General features: G+C 39.4%; 1 protein-coding gene across 2 annotated transcripts in view; it reads left to right on the top strand.

Moving 5' to 3' along the window:
- The first annotated feature begins 4,545 nt into the window (after positions 1–4,545).
- The window catches only part of VTA1 (vesicle trafficking 1), a 41,449-nt gene continuing 28,371 nt past the window's right edge, over positions 4,546–17,623 (top strand). For both annotated transcript variants that reach the window (XM_054197415.1, XM_054197414.1), the window contains exon 1: positions 4,546–4,739. In XM_054197415.1, coding sequence (XP_054053390.1) covers positions 4,631–4,739 — 109 coding nt within the window. In that variant the 5' untranslated portion in view covers positions 4,546–4,630. The remainder of the gene's footprint in view (positions 4,740–17,623) is intronic.

Below are 17,623 nucleotides of genomic sequence, written 5' to 3'. Positions count from 1 at the left end.
TACCACCCTGCCCACCTGCAGTTTTATAACAATGATTGCAGAAGAGAACCGCACTCATGATTACCGCTGCAGGGTAGTATCAAAAGAAAATCTTGAAGAAAAGCCTTTTCTGGGTCCAGTCATGCCTTGATTTCAGTGAGAGTTTTGCTTGTGTGTGACTGCGGAATTGGGCCCACAGAATTTTTTGCTGTGTGTGTCACATCTAACTTCTGATTGCTCTGACTAAAGTTGCTAGAATAACAGTTAAAAAGATGTCTGCATACTAAAATTATTCCATGCAATAAGTGTATTTGGATAGGTTAGGTCTTGAACTTTATATAGATATCAGATGTTTTTCTGTGTGACGGTTTCTTCTTAAGGACTAGCAGACATCTTAAACTTAGAAATCATTTAATTCTTTGTGCTGAAGTGAGGTAATGGCAAAAAAAAAGATTTCAGAACTGGAAAGAAAGGAGGAGGTAGTTTACTGTATAAAATATGTACAAATAGCAATCATAACAATTAGCTTTTTTCCATTTGTTTTTCAATTCTCCTAAATTTCTAGGAAAAAAAAAAAAGGTGTCTTCCTCTTTCAGCATTTTCTACAGCTACTAAATTGAACAATTTCTCTCAGTGAAATGAGAGACTCAGACTCATCACTCCTCTAACAGTGATCCAGGAATCAGCAAAGTCAAAAGGAATCCATCAGCATCTTTGGACACAGTTTGAGGCCTCTAACACTAAAGGGAAGAACATCTTTGCTTCTTGAATTAAGTTTGGGTCCTTCCAGGAATACTTGGAAAATTCTAGAAAAATTACTACAAAATCTTTTAGCACCAACCACTAGTTAAGCCATCCCAAACAAGGCTGAGTTATAGGAACTTTGTAATCCTTACCCAAAAAAGCAGTCCTCATGACATAAATGGAGCTGCATGACTTAGGTGTCTTGGATTTGATTGATTCTGGGCCATTTAAATCAAAGTGGGTCATAACTAGATGTGTGATTTTTTTAATATGCCAATCAAGAAGAAAATGATAAATTTCAATACATTCACTGTATTAAAGCACTAATGTTGTGTTATTTTTTCCCTGCAGAATATGTTATGTTGTCTTAAACCTATGTCCAGTCAATACTATCAGATTTGTGCAATATTAAACTAGTTATTTGGTATTTGCAAGCATTACAAATGGAATAAGAATCACTGTGCTAACTTCTTGGTTGCATAACATGCCATGTACTTTGCCTAATAAATGCTTAATTTTCTGTTGTATACATCAGTATGTAGATGTACTGTTGAGGGACATGGTCCAGCGGTAACTTGGCAAAGTTAATTGGACTTGATGATCTTAAAGGTCTCTTCCAACCAAAACAATTCTAGAATTCTATGCTCTATCTGGAATTATTCTTTGCAATTTAAACTTCTAAATCTCAGGTAAAAAAAACCCATCTTTTTATTTATACATAACATACAATATATATATTACTACTAAAAAGAATTTACTTCCATGTGCTAGGTATAGTCATGACCAACTGTACTCAAATCACACTTAATCAGATGTTTGTATAATAATAAAATAACTTCACCACAACCTTGTCAGTATTTTCCCTGGTGCTTAATATTTGCATCGCTTGTTGTTCTGCAGATTTCAAAACACTTCAGCAAGGTCAGAGGAGTGCCAAAACCCCCAGCCCCTCAGGGGACTTCCCTATTGCCATCAAGAGCCTTGCAGAGCCAGGACTGGCATGGGACTGTCTGAGGATCCCTGGGGGTGGGGGGGGCTCTAGGGGCTGGATTACCCACCACCATGCCCTTTCCCTTGGCAGTCAAAACCTGGACCAATCAAAATGTGTTCTTCTTCCTAATCAGATACAATGCAGATTTTTTCTGCAATTTCTATGAAATTAAAATTGTCAAATTCCTCAGTTTCAGTTTTTCATTTAAAAACAAAATGCGTATTATTGCCTTTTAGTGCAAATGTTTTTCTGTGACTGATTCCGTCATTGGTTTCTGGAACACGTTGATGGAGATATTATGTCCATGTAAAGAAACCATTTCCCCATGGTTGTCAACACTTCTCTTTCCTAGATTTGCCATTTGTTTTCCTGGCACTCATTGTATTCTCAAGTGTCTGTAAATTTTTCTTTCTCTTAGTCTTCCAAACTCCCACCACTATTGTCCTCATTTACATTACTTTCTATCAGCTTCCTTCCACCCTTACTCCCTCTGAGATTTATAACATGCCTGCGTGCATTTCTCAGTGTTGCACTGATTTTAGCTCAAATGCTGAGCAAATATTTGAGATGATCCTGAAGGCTTTTTTTGCCATTGTGAAAGGAATTATGTAACACACTTGGGGATTCTTTGATTCAATTCTATTTCTTTACACAGCGAACGCGAAGTCCTGTCTCCCTGAACACAGTAGGAAGTATTTTTGTTGCTTACATCAGGGTCACGTTATAAGTGCTTCTTTGACTTTGTCATTGTTTTCCACCATACTCTAGCTGCCTCATTTTGCACTCAAAGCAATCCCCAGCTCATGCATTTACAGTCAGTTTTGTCTCTAGCCAGTCATCATGCCCATTTAAGTTCTCACTTAACAAAGAGCCGTTAATTGTTCCCTCCATCATCTTCAATGAAACAGGCTAAATACACCCAGTAAGTGATGAGATTGCCTTTACATCAAAGGTATAGCTGCTCTGGGCCAGCCAACTTCTAGTACACCACCACAACATCCCAGTCCTATAACCACTCCTTGTTCTGTTCCTTTCTTGTATTCCTTTCTTCTGTTCAGCCATCATTTCCCTCCTGTTCTCTTTTCAGCACTCTCCCATGATAGCAATGAGACAACGCAACCACCTGTCCTACCCCATGCCTCCCTCCAACACGCATCTTTCTTTATGCCTTGGAGCATTGACATTCTCCTGTCTTGTAGACAGCCATTTTGAGATGAGGCGGAGGTTTGGCTACAGGGCCATTTAAAAGAAATTAAAAAATCATTTAACTATGCTGTCAGAATGAGAAGATGACAGACACTTGTCCTGGTTTGAGGTAAAACAGAACCAATTTTCTTTTCAGTAATTCTACTTTTCAGTTAAGTCTCTTCTAACTAACTCACTCCCTAAAATTAACAGTGTATTTTTCAGACAGTGTCTGCTTCTAGCAGATAACCTCAGATGTTTATAGTTAATACCAAGGAATGGTATGAAGAGGCTCCTGCTTACACTTATTGCTCTAACAACCAAGGTCAGCTGACTTTGTGAGGTATCAAGTTGGAGTGGTGGAAGCAGAAAAGCGTAGAGGGGTTGCACCTGTGGGGAGGAGAGGACAAGACAAGTGACCAAAAACTGACCAACAGGGTATTCCATCCCAACTGCCTCATGCTTGGTATAAAGCTGAGGGATCAAAGGGGTCAGCCTCATTCTTCAATGGCCAGTGTCTGAGGAGGACTCTGTTCATCTGTCTTTGATCCTAATCCATGCATTCCTGAATCCAGATCCCCTCTATCACTGAGTCCAGCCTGAAACTTTCCCAGTGCCTGCTGGTGACGTGATCGTCAACCTGGGAGCTTGATACTGGTTTTGTATATATCATACGTATTTCATTATTTTAATATTTTTTTTATTATTAATATTTCATTAAAGTTGTTTAGTTTCTTTTTCAATCTGTAAATCTGTCTTACTCTCTCTCCCTTCTCTTCTGGGAAGGGAGAGAGGTTAACGAGAGCACCTGTTGTTCATTTAGTGGCCAAACCAGCCTAAACCATGACAACACCGCAATAATAATAGTAATTTTGCAAATTTTGAGATCCATTTGAAAACATTTTGCTTCAGCTGCTCCCATTTCTTTTGCTGTTCCTATCCCCTCCCAGCACAAAGAGAAATCCTTGGGAGGTTCCTCTGAGAAAGTTTTGTGGGAAGCGGTGATCCTGCAAGATGTGCTTTCCCAGGTTAGGGGACTCGCTGCCGGGAAGCGGCGCAGCCCGGTGAACACGCTATTAGCCAGGCCACGGGGGGACAAGGCTTCTCCAGCGAGTGGCAGCGGGAGGAAGGGCCGAGGCTCAGGAGCAGAGGTGGGCTTCGGCGCTTCAGGCCCTCCCGTACCTCTGGCGAGCCTCGGGGCAGCTCAAGGGGAAGGTTTTTCAACCTGAAAAAGGGATTTTTCTTGCAGCTCCACCTCCAAGGGCAAGGTCCCCACGGCTCTTTGGGCTGACGTGCCAAAGGAATGGGCAAAGGAGGGCCCGGGCGGCCACAGAAGCGGGGCCAGGCCGCCATTCCGCCGGCAGGGCCCGGGGAAGCCCGGGCCGCCTCCGGGGTCTGCAGTCCCCTCCGCGCGGCGGCTGTGGGACACGCTTCCAACACTGACGAGCCACGCAGGAGACGCGTGAGGCTGTACGGCCCCAGAGACGGGGAGGCTGTCGCGGCGACGGGCCAACCTACCCGGCCAAGCCGCCCAGTCCCCGGCTCCGTCCCCCACCCCTCCCGCTCAGCAGGGGGCGCTCTTCCCAGAGCGCCCCGCCACAGGCGGCCGCCCGCCCACCGCGCAGGCGCCCTGGCGTCCCCTGCCGGAAGCGGAAGCGGCCGGCGCCAGGCTCGGGAGCCGGAGTCGCTGTCGGCCGCCTGTTGTTGCCGTTGCGTGTTGTCGCCCCCGTGATGGCGGCCACGGCGCTTCCCCCGCTGCCGCCGCAGTTCAAGAGCATCCAGCACCATCTGCGAACCGCGCAGGAGCTGGACAAGCGAGAGCCGGTGGTGGCGTATTACTGTGAGTGAGGCGGCCGCAGCGCTGCCCCGCCCCGCTGGACCCCGAGCCCGGCCCGTCGCGGCCCGGCCCGTCCTGCCCTGCCCTGCTACTTGCCCCCCCGGCCAGCAGTCGCCGCGCGCCCCTCCCGCCGTCCGGCTGGGTTGTTGGGTTGCGCCGAGCGCCCGTCGGCTGTACTGAGAAGTGGGAGCGGGGGGAGGTAGGGGGGAAGCCCCACCTCTTGGGGCGGTACGGGGTGTTCACGGTCTTCCCTGTGTGCTGCTTCAGCTGCGAGCCCCAGCCCGTCTCTCGTGGGCTCTATTTTTGCAGAGTTAAGCCTCTTTGCAGTCGTAGTGGATATGCCAGCAGCCTAAAAACGTGATTGTACGCGCGTGTGTAAAGTCAGGGCTTCTGTGTTGGGATAGTCCTAATAAGCGTCACAAAAGGCTAACATTCGAGAGTCTTTTCAGAGTTTTTCTCCTGCTGAAAAGACCTTCTTTCTGTCCTGTACCCGAGTAAGCAATTTGGGTTTGAGAGTTTTTAATTCTTTTAATAGCGTTGATTTTATTTTTTTGTGAAGCACTGTCACTTCTTAGGGTTCTCTTAAGGAGCAGAGTGGGTGGCTCATTTTTTGTTTGTTTCATTGAAATGAACACAGCTAAATCTTACTGTAAATCTTTCAAATTAATATGTAAATTTTTCAAGCTAACTTATGGGGTTAGGATGGTCTATGAGCCTTTCTAAAAGATTTTTCCATGGTTAATTAAGAAATGCAAGCCTGTTAGTAGTCTTAAATTCCTGTCACAGTTAATCGCCACACTCGGAAAACTTCTAAGACTTCTAAGCAGATCAGCAGGAATGTGTGTTTATTTTTATTTTTTTGTTTGTATTGATATATGAGGAGGTTGTTTGGGGAGTTCACTTGGCAATAGTTTGTCTTCAAAAATAGGTAAAAAAATAGAGGTAGAACTGGTAGTTTAATTTGTAAGGGAATCTTAAGTTTAGAAGGATGAACTCATGAAATTCAGACTTCAGAAAGCTCTGAAAAAACTGTCAGCTCAGTGTCACAAGAATAATTTTAATTTTTAGGTGTTATGCAGGAATACCGTGCTAATGTGGAAAAGTGACACCAGAGAAGCAGGATAGCCACATATTAGAACACTGGATGTTCTCAGTCATACTTGCTTTTTTTTACTGGAAAATCACAGGACTTTTTGTGGCAGGAAGCACCAGCTAGGTCAAATTGCACTGTTTTCTTATTTTTCTTTATTTCTTTGGGGTTTTTTTCTGGATGTGAAGCCCTGTCTGGCTGTACAATAAAAGCTAGCATTTAGTGTAGGTAACAAAATACAAGTCTATATTTTAAAACAGAAATGTTTTTGTGGCTGATCTCTATTTTTCTTAATGTCTTTTACATTCTGCAACTTAATGTAAGCCTTAGTGTACAGGAAAAAAATAACTGTGTTGAATAATTACCGTTTTCTGTAAAGTCCTTTTCATTCTCTGTCCTCATTAGCCTGAAAATTTGCATATCTTATTTTTTCATTTGAGTACTTCAGCACGTCCGATTCATTACTGAGTGTAGTGAAGACTATTCTAGAGATACTTTTCTCATTAGATGAAGTAAAAAGCAGTGACACTTCTTTTACAAGACAGGTCTTGCTTGGATCCTTTGTTCTTTTAAATGCACAAAGGAGAAGAATTAATTTTCACCACTGTTCCTCTGATGACACTTACTTTCTCCCATGGTTGATGACTTTGTCTGGATTGCCTAAAATGCGGAATTCCTGTTTCATAGGAATTTTTTTGTTAGTTTAATTCTGGCTTTAAAGCAAAAATAAGGTTTATGAACCATTAATTTTGAACATTGTGGGTTTGGAAAAATTGTGTGGAATCCTGAAGTATTAATATTGCTACTGTCAAAAAATATACTGTACATACTTCTTGCATGCTATCAATAATAAAAGCTTTCCTAAAAACGTAGGTTATTTAAAGTGTAAGTCTGAGTATACAAAAAATTTTCAGGATACTTTTCAGTATTTGAAAGCAACGTTTCTCATTAGGTGTGTCGATGGAAAAAACCTAAACATCTCTTTGTTGAGCCTTTGAAATGTGTTTCAGAGGAACTCTGTACATTTGCTGTAATGTATTTTGTGGAAGGAATAGTGTGAGGAAAGCTTGGTGTGTGCCGGAACATGTTGTGTTCTCTGTGCCTGTGCTCCTCTGCCAGCCACGTCTGCAGGCCTGTGCCTGGCACCGCACATGTGATGGGACCAGGAGGGTGGCGTGGCACAGCAGCCCGCCAAGTGGACCCTGCAGTGAAAGGTGATCTGATGGGAGAGTGCTGCGTGTTTTGTCACAGGTCTGCTTGCACAGCCACTGCGTGAGGGGGAACATCTGAATTTTGGTCTTATGATGGATGTAACTACCAATTTGAAGAAAAGAGTAAAATGTTTATAACTTTGGAATGTTGCCAGAAGTGATTCATCACTAGAAAAAAAACTTTAGTCCTAATCTTAATGTTTCCACTGCACGGTAGTTTTCAGCATGGACGTATGTTTGCTAGGTTTTGATTTATGTGCATTTTAGTTCAATTTCACTTGTATATTTCTGATAATAAGAGCTGCAACACAAACTAATTTGAATATCAGATGCAAGTGAACTCTGGTAAGGTGTGTTTGCAACCTAAAATATTACTTTCTATAGCTTAGCAATAAAATTGTTGGGAGGAACTACTTACTCCTCGCGTTAATATTTTTGTCTCTCATCAGCATCCAGTGGTGCCAGAGGTATGCTCTCAGAGCTGGGAATTTGAATGACAGTTGCACATTGTATTTGTATACACCATTTTAAAATTTTTTCTCATGTTTTTTGAGTGTAGTTGATATGAAGTGTTAAACTAGCATAAATCAGCACTGCCACCTAAAGAAGATACTGTAGTCCTTCTCTAGCCTCTCATTCCCAACCCTAATGTGCTTCAGAAGCAAACATTGATGTAATTGTATGACGAAAACCAACAATAAGCTATTTTTCAGCCAGGCCAATTCACTACCGCTTAAACAGCTGTGTTCCCATACAGACAAAGACAAGGAACAAGACACCGTGGCTTGGGGTGAAGTCAGGACTCCTGCTTTTTTGGTATTGCTGGCATATGTTGATTTAAAGAATCTGTAATTTGATTAACATTAATCTCTGTTTTACATAATATGGATAGCTACAGCAGGGATGATTTGTGTTTTTCAACTGCCTTGTACCATTGAAGAGCAACGTTGATGCTCTCGTGTACCATAACACATCACAGATGCTTTTTGTTGTGGTACTTGCTAGAAACATTGCAAAAATTAAAAAATGGTTTTAGTTCTGGTAGTGCTGTGTATTCCTTACAAAGCCTTCAGGCTTAACTCCATTTTTAGGTATTCAAATTCAAAGCAGCCTATAATCAGTAGCTTTATATGTTGTTTGTAAACTGTTAATTTTTTTAGCCCTGGCCACTCTTAGTAGATGGACATAATTGGTTGAAGCAATTAAAATACATTTACTTCCTGACAGTATGTGCCGTAAGTTTACTTGGTTGTAAAATTTGTACAGTTTTGTTGGTAATGTGCCGTAAGTTTACTTGTTCTAAAATTCTCTACAGTCTAAGTAGACTGCAGAGAAATAAAGAAACCAAGTTGCTGGGGTTTTTTTTTTTTAAGTTGTACAGGACGTGATCTCACAAAATAATTCTCCTTTTAAAGGGATTAGACATTTTAATGTAATTGTTCAGCACTGCGGTAACCTACCACCTTCTTTTAAAATGCTTACCTCCCCATATGATACTTTTTCTCACATTTCATATTATTTTGTTAAATTGTCGTTAAGTATGTAGCTATTTTAGGTTCAGTAAAGGTTGTCCGATTCAATAGATAGAAGGGAATACCAGTAAAGGATGCTACATTGATTGCCTAGCAAAAGGAAAATAAGTGTTTGGTGATTCCTTATGTTAAAAACTTACATGAGTCTGCCTGTTTGACTACTTTGAGATGTTATTCTGCAAACACAAGGAGGCAGGCTTTGATAAAAAAAAATCTGGCCTGTGTAATAACTAAAGAAATTGTATCTCTAACTGTGCCACAGGCAATTTGACTGAGAAGTTCTTTTTTGAAAAATTGCAAGGTTTGAGAGGTAGTTTTGTCTTCTGAAAGCTTCTGTTTTAGTGTTTAAAGCAAGATTTTCCTTAATAGCTGTTGTTTCAGCCTTTCAGTAGTGGTGTTAAGCTCTTTTCAAAGATGATTGGTAGCTTGTTTTATACTTATGTACCTACTGGCCGTTGATGTTCTAATTCAAAAGTATTGAGAGAATACCAGTGAGTTGCCAGAAAAGCATGTATGTTTCGTGATATATAACATCCTAACACCCACCAGTGTTTGGATATCCAGTGAATGCAACATGAAAAATTATGGTTCTAGTAACTTTCGAAAAGCAAGGCTGTGATGGTTTTTGCTTTACAGTCTGCTTAACATCAGAAAACATTCATGTGAGATCAGTAGACTTGATCTGTTTAAAAAAGGTACGAAGAAAATCTACAATTTTCAAATTCTTGACATAAAAAAGCATCAGCGAAATCCTCCTGAACATCTCACTATTGTGTTGACATTTTTGTTTCTGTGGGATCAAGCAGAAGAGAAAAGCAAGAGATGTTTTTTTTTCCCTCAATTAGTTGACAACCTCTTGAATCAAGTGTCATTCAGCTTTTAACAGAAATACCCATCTGTTAAATGTGACTGGCTTTTTACTTTCAAGCTTAGTCAGACATCAGTGAAGCAAGCTTCTCACCGCATACCAATTATAAGACTTTTTTTTTCTAAAAAAAAAAGAAAGAAGACAAAAAATAAAGTTAATGGCCTGACTCAGAACTTGGGAAATGTAGTTACCGTGTAATTTTTCAACTGAAATACTGTTAATCTTTTACTGAGCCTTCCTCAAAGCAGAGAACTAATAACAGACAAATATTTTAAATGAGCTTTTAATTTATTCAACTTCTTATTGTATCATGATGAATTTTGAATTACTAATTTACAAGATGCATGTAATTCAGAAGTATTAATGGAAATAAAAGCTGGTATTTGCAGTATTTCACTGCAGAGGTTCTGCACGTGCTTACTGAATTCATTTAACTGGGACATTGTAGAATTGAAATGCATAAAATAATGTTCTTATAACATTCCTTATCTAATAAGATAATATTCCTGAGCTTTCCAGTTTAAATATTTGGGGGTTTTGTACTAGTTTTATATAATCCATTTGTAAAAGTACATTTTCCATATTCTGTTCTTGGTGGTGGCAGAAAACTGTTTTGTGTGCTACCAACAATACTACGCCATTTAAAGCCTGTTATTAGAGATTACATACTGAAGAATAGGTTTAATCTGTTCTTTATTCAGGATAAATTAGTTGAAATAGTCAAATATTTAAGAAATAGATATCCATTTCATAGGGTATTATGAGACTTGTTTTGATTGTGCTGTGAGTATAAACAAAATATTTTTCAATTTTTTTTTTCCCCGCTGTGCTTTCTTTTTTTTCTGTTTTCTCTCTTAGCTTGTTTGCTCTGATTTTTTTTCAAAGATTTGTAAGTGGGAAAACTGTACTCTTAAAACTCTGTTTTTTCTGTGTAGAGAGACAAACAGTGAGAAGTGATTGGAATAACAAAGATTATAACAAAGAATAACAAAGCACCTGGGGAGGAATAACCCCATGCACCAGTACAGGTTGGGGGCTGACCTGCTGGAGAGCAGCTCAGTGGAAAGAGACCTGGGAGTCCTGGTGGACAACAGGATGACCATGAGCCAGCAATGTGCCCTTGTGGCCAAGAAGGCCAATGGCATCCTGGGGTGCATCAGGAAGAGCATGGCCAGCAGGTCGAGGGAGGTCATCCTCCCCCTCTGCTCTGCCCTGGTGAGGCCGCACCTGGAGTGCTGTGTCCAGTTCTGGGCTCCCTGGGTCAAGAAGGACAGGGAACTGCTGGAGAGGGTGCAGCAAAGGGCCACCAAGATAATTAGGGGATTGGAACACCTCCCTTATGAAGAAAGACTGAGGGATTTGGGTCTCTTCAGTCTGGAAAAAAGACGTCTGAGGGGGGATCTTATCAACACTTATAAATACTTAAAGGGTGGGTGTGAGGAGGATGGGGCCAGGCTCTTCAGTGATGCCCGGCCACAGGGCAAGAGGTAATGGGCACAAACTTGAGCATAGGAAGTTCCACCTAAACATGAGGAGGAACTTCTTTCCTTTGAGGGTGGCAAAGCACCGGAACAGGCTGCCCAGGGAGGTGGTGGAGTCTCCCTCTCTGGAGACATTCAAAACCTGCCTGGACGCGTTCCTGTGCAACCTGCTCTACGTGACCCTGCTGTGGCAGGGGGGTTGGACTAGATGATCTCCAGAGGTCCCTTCCAACCCTACCATTCTGTGATAAATACATAAAAAGCAAAAATTAAAGATGATGTTAACTGTTTTGTAGAATTTTGGGCACTTGCTTTGATTACATAGGTGGTAATTAAAAATAATCTGCTCTGACAGAGCTAGGAATGAGAACATAAAATAGAACCAAGGGTACTTCAGAGATTGAAACTTTATATCTGAGGTACTTGTATTTGTATAAAACTCCTAAACTTCAATTGTACAGTGTAAATGTACTATCATGCATTTTTCCACCAGATAATTCACAGTTTTTTGGAGGATCTTTGTTCAACTTGAACCTCTGGAAGTAGAATTAAGAACTACATTTGCCTGCCTGAGGTTTGCTGCTGCTTCTGAAGAAGGGATGCATCAATATCAGCATTCTAATTTGCAGAATCACAGTATCGTTGAGGTTGAAGGGAACTTTGTACATCATCTAGTCCAATCCCCTGCTCAAAGCATGATCACTAGTGCAGGTTGGTCAGGACTATGTCCAGGCAAGTTCTGAATATTCCCAAGGACGGGATGGAGAGTCCACAGCTGCTGGGAGCAACCTATTCCAGTGTGTGATTATCCTCACAGGAGAAAATTTTCCTTATGTTTAAATGGGATTTCCTGTATTTCATTTTGTGCTCATTGCCTCTTGTCCTGTCCCTGTGCACCACTGAGACGGGTCTGGCTTTGTCTTCACTCCTCACGGCCCCCCCTACCCACATCAGGTATTTATGCACATTAGTAAGACTCATTGGGCCTTCTCTTTTAAAGACTAAACAGTCCCAGCTCTCTTTGTCTCCTGGTATGACAGATGTCCCTAGCCCTTTGTTATCTTTGTGGCCTTTCCCATGTCTCTCATACTGGGAGCCCAGAATTGGACCCAGCACTGCAGGAGTGTCACACCAGTGCTGAGTAGAAGGGAAAGATCACCTCCCTCAACCTACTGGCAATGTGTCTCCTAATGCAGCCCTGGAAGCTGTTAGCAGTTAAGGTCAGGAGTACACTTCGGGAACTTACCTCATGGTCATGCCCATCAAGGGTGCTTTGGTTCACCTCACAGAAGAGTTTGTGAGCATGAAATAGGTTTCTTCCAGTTTAAACTAAACTGGAGGGTGTTCCACAGGAGTGCTTCAAATTTGTGCTCTAATCACTACAACCTGTTTTATCTGCATGACTTGACCATAACTAATCCAGAGTAGCTGCCTTCTCCTTTTGCCTTCTTGAGATCTCAATTACTATAAATCCTACAGTTAAGGTAGTTTTTCTGTTTTAATTAGAAATGTATCACTTTCTTTATTAGACTATAGAGACAAGCTTTGAAAAATACTGCTGGTTAAAATACTGTGCCAGAGCTTAGAAACCTATGAATTCCACTTACAGATCTCTTACTCAAATTTTACAAGACCAAACTTGGTTCTTAAACTGCACTGAAGAATGGCAGTGTAGAATACTGAGTGATTTCCTAGGATTCATAATAGATATTCGATTACTTGTTTTGTCATCTAACCTTAGTAATTACCACTCTTGTTTGTAACTGCAAATTTTGTTTCACCGATTCAGTTTGTTTACGAGTTCCTATTCAAATAACAGTGAATTCTAATGTAATTTACTGTAGCTTTCAGTAATTTTAAGTAAGATGTATTTAATTTGAGATAGTTTTTACTTGACAAAGTTTGTCTGGCATGTAACATAACCTTGAAATATACAGTTATCAATCCATTTTCCTCTGTAGGAGTTAGAATACTATGAAAGATTCTGATGGGAAGAAGGGATCTTGATACTATGCTTTTTTGGTTTTGAGTTGCTTAATTAAATTTGTGTGTAGCCTTCCTTCCTCCCTCCCACTTTTATCTCAGATTATTTTTTTTCTTGCATTTCTCCTTAAACTAATTTTACCCGAAAAGAAGTATTTAAAAGTAATTTTTTTTCTCGGTAAAATTCCCGATTTTTAATTAATGATTCTAGCCTAATACTTACCTTGTCTTTTGCCAGTTTCCTTCAGCATCACATAATAAAAAAGAAGTATAAGGCTTTTCAAAGTTTGTTTGTCAGTGCTTTTGAATCTGTTTTTAAAAGTCCTGGAATTTAGACAACTTAGGCTGAGCCGTGTAGAATAGCATATATTTAGGATCTGCATGCAGAAATTACGTGAAGTATGACACATTAGTGTTCATGAAAGCAAGCATTATTTTTTTAGTTTTGTTTGCAGATGCATTCTTTATGAAAATATATTTGCAGTAGTTTGAGTACAATCCCATTTCATGTTTTTGTATTCCTTGCTTCCCACATTTGTATGCCAACTGTTGTCTTTCTGTACCAAGCAGTTAATAAACGTTTTTCTGTCAGTGTTCTGACAAAGGGAAGAGGAAGGTGTAGAATGTGAATAAGTAATAAATTACAGCCTGAAAAAGCTTTCATCCCTTAATCAGAATCAAAATATGGCTAAAGTTTACGGCGATGTTTTTTGTTACTATTTAATGTCAATTTGTTACTATTAAATGTCAAAAATATTCCAGTTCCTAACAATTTTTTTTCTATACTAGAGAATTAAATACTCATGGGGAAAAAGAACTGTAATCTTTTGATCCTGTTAGACCAAGAAAAAAAGATGGATAGTAGGACAGAATTTAGAAGATAGAATCAACCTATTGTGCATGCTTGCTGGCTGGAACTTTTGTTCTCCAGTATTTTTACTTGGCACGGAGTTAGTTTAAAATGGGAGTGAGGGGAGTTTCAGTTGTTATCCAAACATAAATCTGGAATAACTTACTATGTATTAGGAATGAATGTCTGGCATGTACTAAAGACAAAATACTCACTCTGAAATCGTGCTGTGTATTAGCAAAGGAAAAATAACGTGGTATTACGTGACATAAATAAAAGCAGAGAAGTCTCTGTAAAGCTTACTGTATAATTCCTTCCAGCACACCCACACTTAGTATTTGCTGAACAAAGATTAAGGGCAACAAATCGGGACATAAATTTTGTAGTTGTCTTGGCAAAACATTTTTCTGAGAATGATTACTTGCCAAGTCTTTATAAATTTGAAGATAAATGTCCTGTCTGCAAACTGAGAGCAAACCCTCTTTTAGTTAATAATTGGCAAAACAGTTCTGTCTTTGTGCATAAAAGATTACAAGTGACTTGAGCTCTACTTTCAATATTAATTAATATGTAGACATTAGCTCTGTGTAGCCTCCTTTGCCTCCTTAGTGCTTTAGTTTATGTGTATACTACTGTTGTTGGCCACACAAAAATCCTTTTTGCTGCTTGATTTTGATAAAGGGGGCAGAAAATGTAGGTTTTATCTGTGATGAAGCCAAGTGCACAAAACAAGCTTAAAAAGAACCAATAATGGCATTCACCTATTTGTTTCCAGGTATTCCAGATCTTCGTCATGAGAATTACAGGTCGCTTATTTCCAAGATTGTCTACATTCTTCTAATACTTCATTTAGGCTTTAAAAACTTGAAAACTTTTGCAGGAACAATGTATGGTTTTAGTTGCCTTTTTGTATCAGAATTTTCAGTAGCTTGGCTTTTCATAGGGGAATTTTTTTGTCAAAAGTTACCAAATAAATGGCTCCTGTAAGCCTAGTTGCTTAGTTTTACAGTATATTTCTGTGGTCGTTAGGGACGTGCACTTTAAACATTTTTCAGTGTGTAGAGAGAAGTTCTGAAGAGATGAGCTCTGAAATAATTTTGATGTAAAATGACATCTCAAGCACAGTATTTTTAAAAGGTGTAATAGTGCAATTGTAATACAGAACACTGAGAAGTTTTCTTTCTGTAGTGTTCATACCATTCAGGAGATTAACCTACTTATTAGAAATTGAGCCACTTGCATTAAAGCAAAATTTTTGTGACTTAGCAAGCACAGTAATAATACATTCCACTGCTTTTACAATATTATAGAATCCAAAACAGCTGTATTTAAAGGAATGTACATAATTACTCTGTTTTCTTTCAGATATATGGGAGGGGAAACTGAACTCATGTTACATTAGGCTTTCTCAACAGAGATGTTGGAGGCTGTGAACATTTGGCCTCTTGCTTATGAATTCTTTGCTACTGAGATTACCTGTCGACATAAACATGGAGGCCAGTTCTTTGACCAAAGCTCTTTGACTGTTGGCCAGTTCAAAATTTCGCTGATGATATTAACACAGGGAAATTATGTTTTGCTCATTGCTGCTGAAAATTCAGTAACAAACTGAGTTTTCTGCAAGGAAAAGGACATAATATATCTCCTTGACTAGACCAAAACATATCTTTCAGTTACTATCAGGTATCCTTACTGTAAGTAATATTTGTGTGATAAACTACACACAAAACTAAAAGATATGTAAGAGACTTCTGACACCTTAATTGGCAAAGGTAGTTGGCAAAACCAACACAAACCAACCTTCATATAGAATACTTGTGACATTTCAAAATTAGAGAGAGCAGAGGGAAGGATGACAAAAGATGTAGACATGGAAAAACTTGTGTTTGGAAATAAGTTAAGATTCTTTGCCATAGGAATGAGATGTAATAATAATTAAAAAAAAATAATGCAAAGAGTAGAACTAATAGACGCTTTCTCCTGTTGTCTGTAATAAGGCAAGGGATTACTTACTGTTTTCAGATTCACTCACATACTGTTCTTCATACAGATAATTTCAAAAGCAAAATTTCAAAACATTAAAAGAATATTATTTTTATTTCAGTTGTGTCTGTAGAGGCAAATACCAAATTATTTTCTCTTTTTCCTATTCTGTTTCTGTCAGAGAAATCCCTAGTTCTTTCATTTTTCAACTATTTCACTTGCTGTCTGCTTGATAAGTTTAATGATTGTGGATAGAGGTTTTCAACCCCCAAGCCCCACTAAGTGTGCCTAAATGTACTTAACAATGTTTTGTTTGTCACTGGTGAGTTTCACACACTGGAGAGTATACTCTCCTTCTGTATCTTCAGTTCATCAGTTGAAATTGACGTTCCAGGAGATTTTGACTGACAGGATATGGTTTGCATTTTCTGACCTGCAGGTTGCCTAGTTCTTCATTGCAATCAGGTTGTTTTATCAAAGGTATTTGAGTCAAGACTCCCTTTCAGTACTGAATGCTATTAGGTAGTCATTCTCTGTCAATAGTAGTTTTCACAAACATCATACTTTTCCTTGATCACCACTTACTTGAGAAAGAAGCAATAGCTTTTGCCCTTACTTCAATAATTGCCTCATCAGAGGCCTGTCTCTGGGCAGGTTTTTTTATTCAGTACTCCTTTTGAACACGTTATTGAAGAAGTGAGCGTGCACAAAGTCTGAACTTTGAAAATTCTTACAGATTGCAGTAGACTCTGTTGTTAGGGTAACTTAAGTGTGCTTTGACTTTTTACTAGTTAATAAGATCATGCAGGAAATCTCCTTTCCAATTTATATAGATGTTGATCCAAATCGGGGTTTGACGACTAGGTGTGGTAACTGTCTCATATTGTCAGTTGTGTGGTACAGAGATGTAATTGCTGTGACAGGTGCAACAAGTTTAATCTTAGTTCAGGTGACGTTAATGGTCGGTCTGTAGGATGTCTCTGTTCTTAATATCTGCTGCTAGAGCACCTTCATGTTTTCTTGAGGGTCAGTACGTTTGGATAATAGTCCTTTGATCTTGAATGACCTGAGGACTCTTGGGCACCTCGGTCCTAGAGTCTTTTGTTAGCAGAAAAGCGGTGTTGGTATGGAACACTGTTTGATGTTACCCACAGTGTAAATTTATATCTAGACAAGAAAAACATGTTTCTTATCTGTTACTATTGTTCTTTGACCTGTATCGTCTGTGTGTTCAAGACTTCTGTATTTATTCATTGGAATGCCTGAAGGAGTCTTTGAGTTTTTCTCCGTCTGTGAAATGCAAAGAGGGGAGAGGGCTGGCTTTTTAGGGCTGCCTACAAAGCATACAAATGTCACAGTCCTGTAAATACACCCATTTGGATATTATTGAGGAACAAAAATCTTGCTTTCACTATTTAAATGAATGTATTTGCAATGAATGCGAAAAAAAGCCACGTATAGGTAACAGAAGAGTAACAATTAAGCAGATAACAAATAAGCAGATCTGATCCTCAAGAGTAAATACATTTGCAAGATTTCCATTTATATGGAAACAGAATTCTTTTTATGTAAATGAATTTTGGAAGATATATGAATATGCATACTTCAGCAAGTAGGATAAATCTATGTCCAGTAATGACCAAGGGTATTCTGAATTTATGTTGCCCTAGCTTGTATCAGTCTAAAATTAATTTACTTTCCTCTGAAAATGTCTGATATTTGCATCTGTCAAAAAGAAATAACTGATCTAGATGGGCCTGTAGGTCTAGCATCCATTATGTTAATTCCTACATTTTACATTATTAAATCATGCCATGAAATCTGTTCAGGGAAGCTTACAATCAAGTATGTCTTTAAAAGTCAGTTTAAATGAAGAATGTAAGTATTAA

Source organism: Rissa tridactyla, chromosome 3, assembly GCF_028500815.1.
Source record: "Rissa tridactyla isolate bRisTri1 chromosome 3, bRisTri1.patW.cur.20221130, whole genome shotgun sequence".
NCBI classification, from domain to species: domain Eukaryota; kingdom Metazoa; phylum Chordata; class Aves; order Charadriiformes; family Laridae; genus Rissa; species Rissa tridactyla.
The sequence above is the reverse complement of the archived record's forward strand: the minus strand, read 5'-3'. Positions and strand labels throughout refer to the sequence as shown.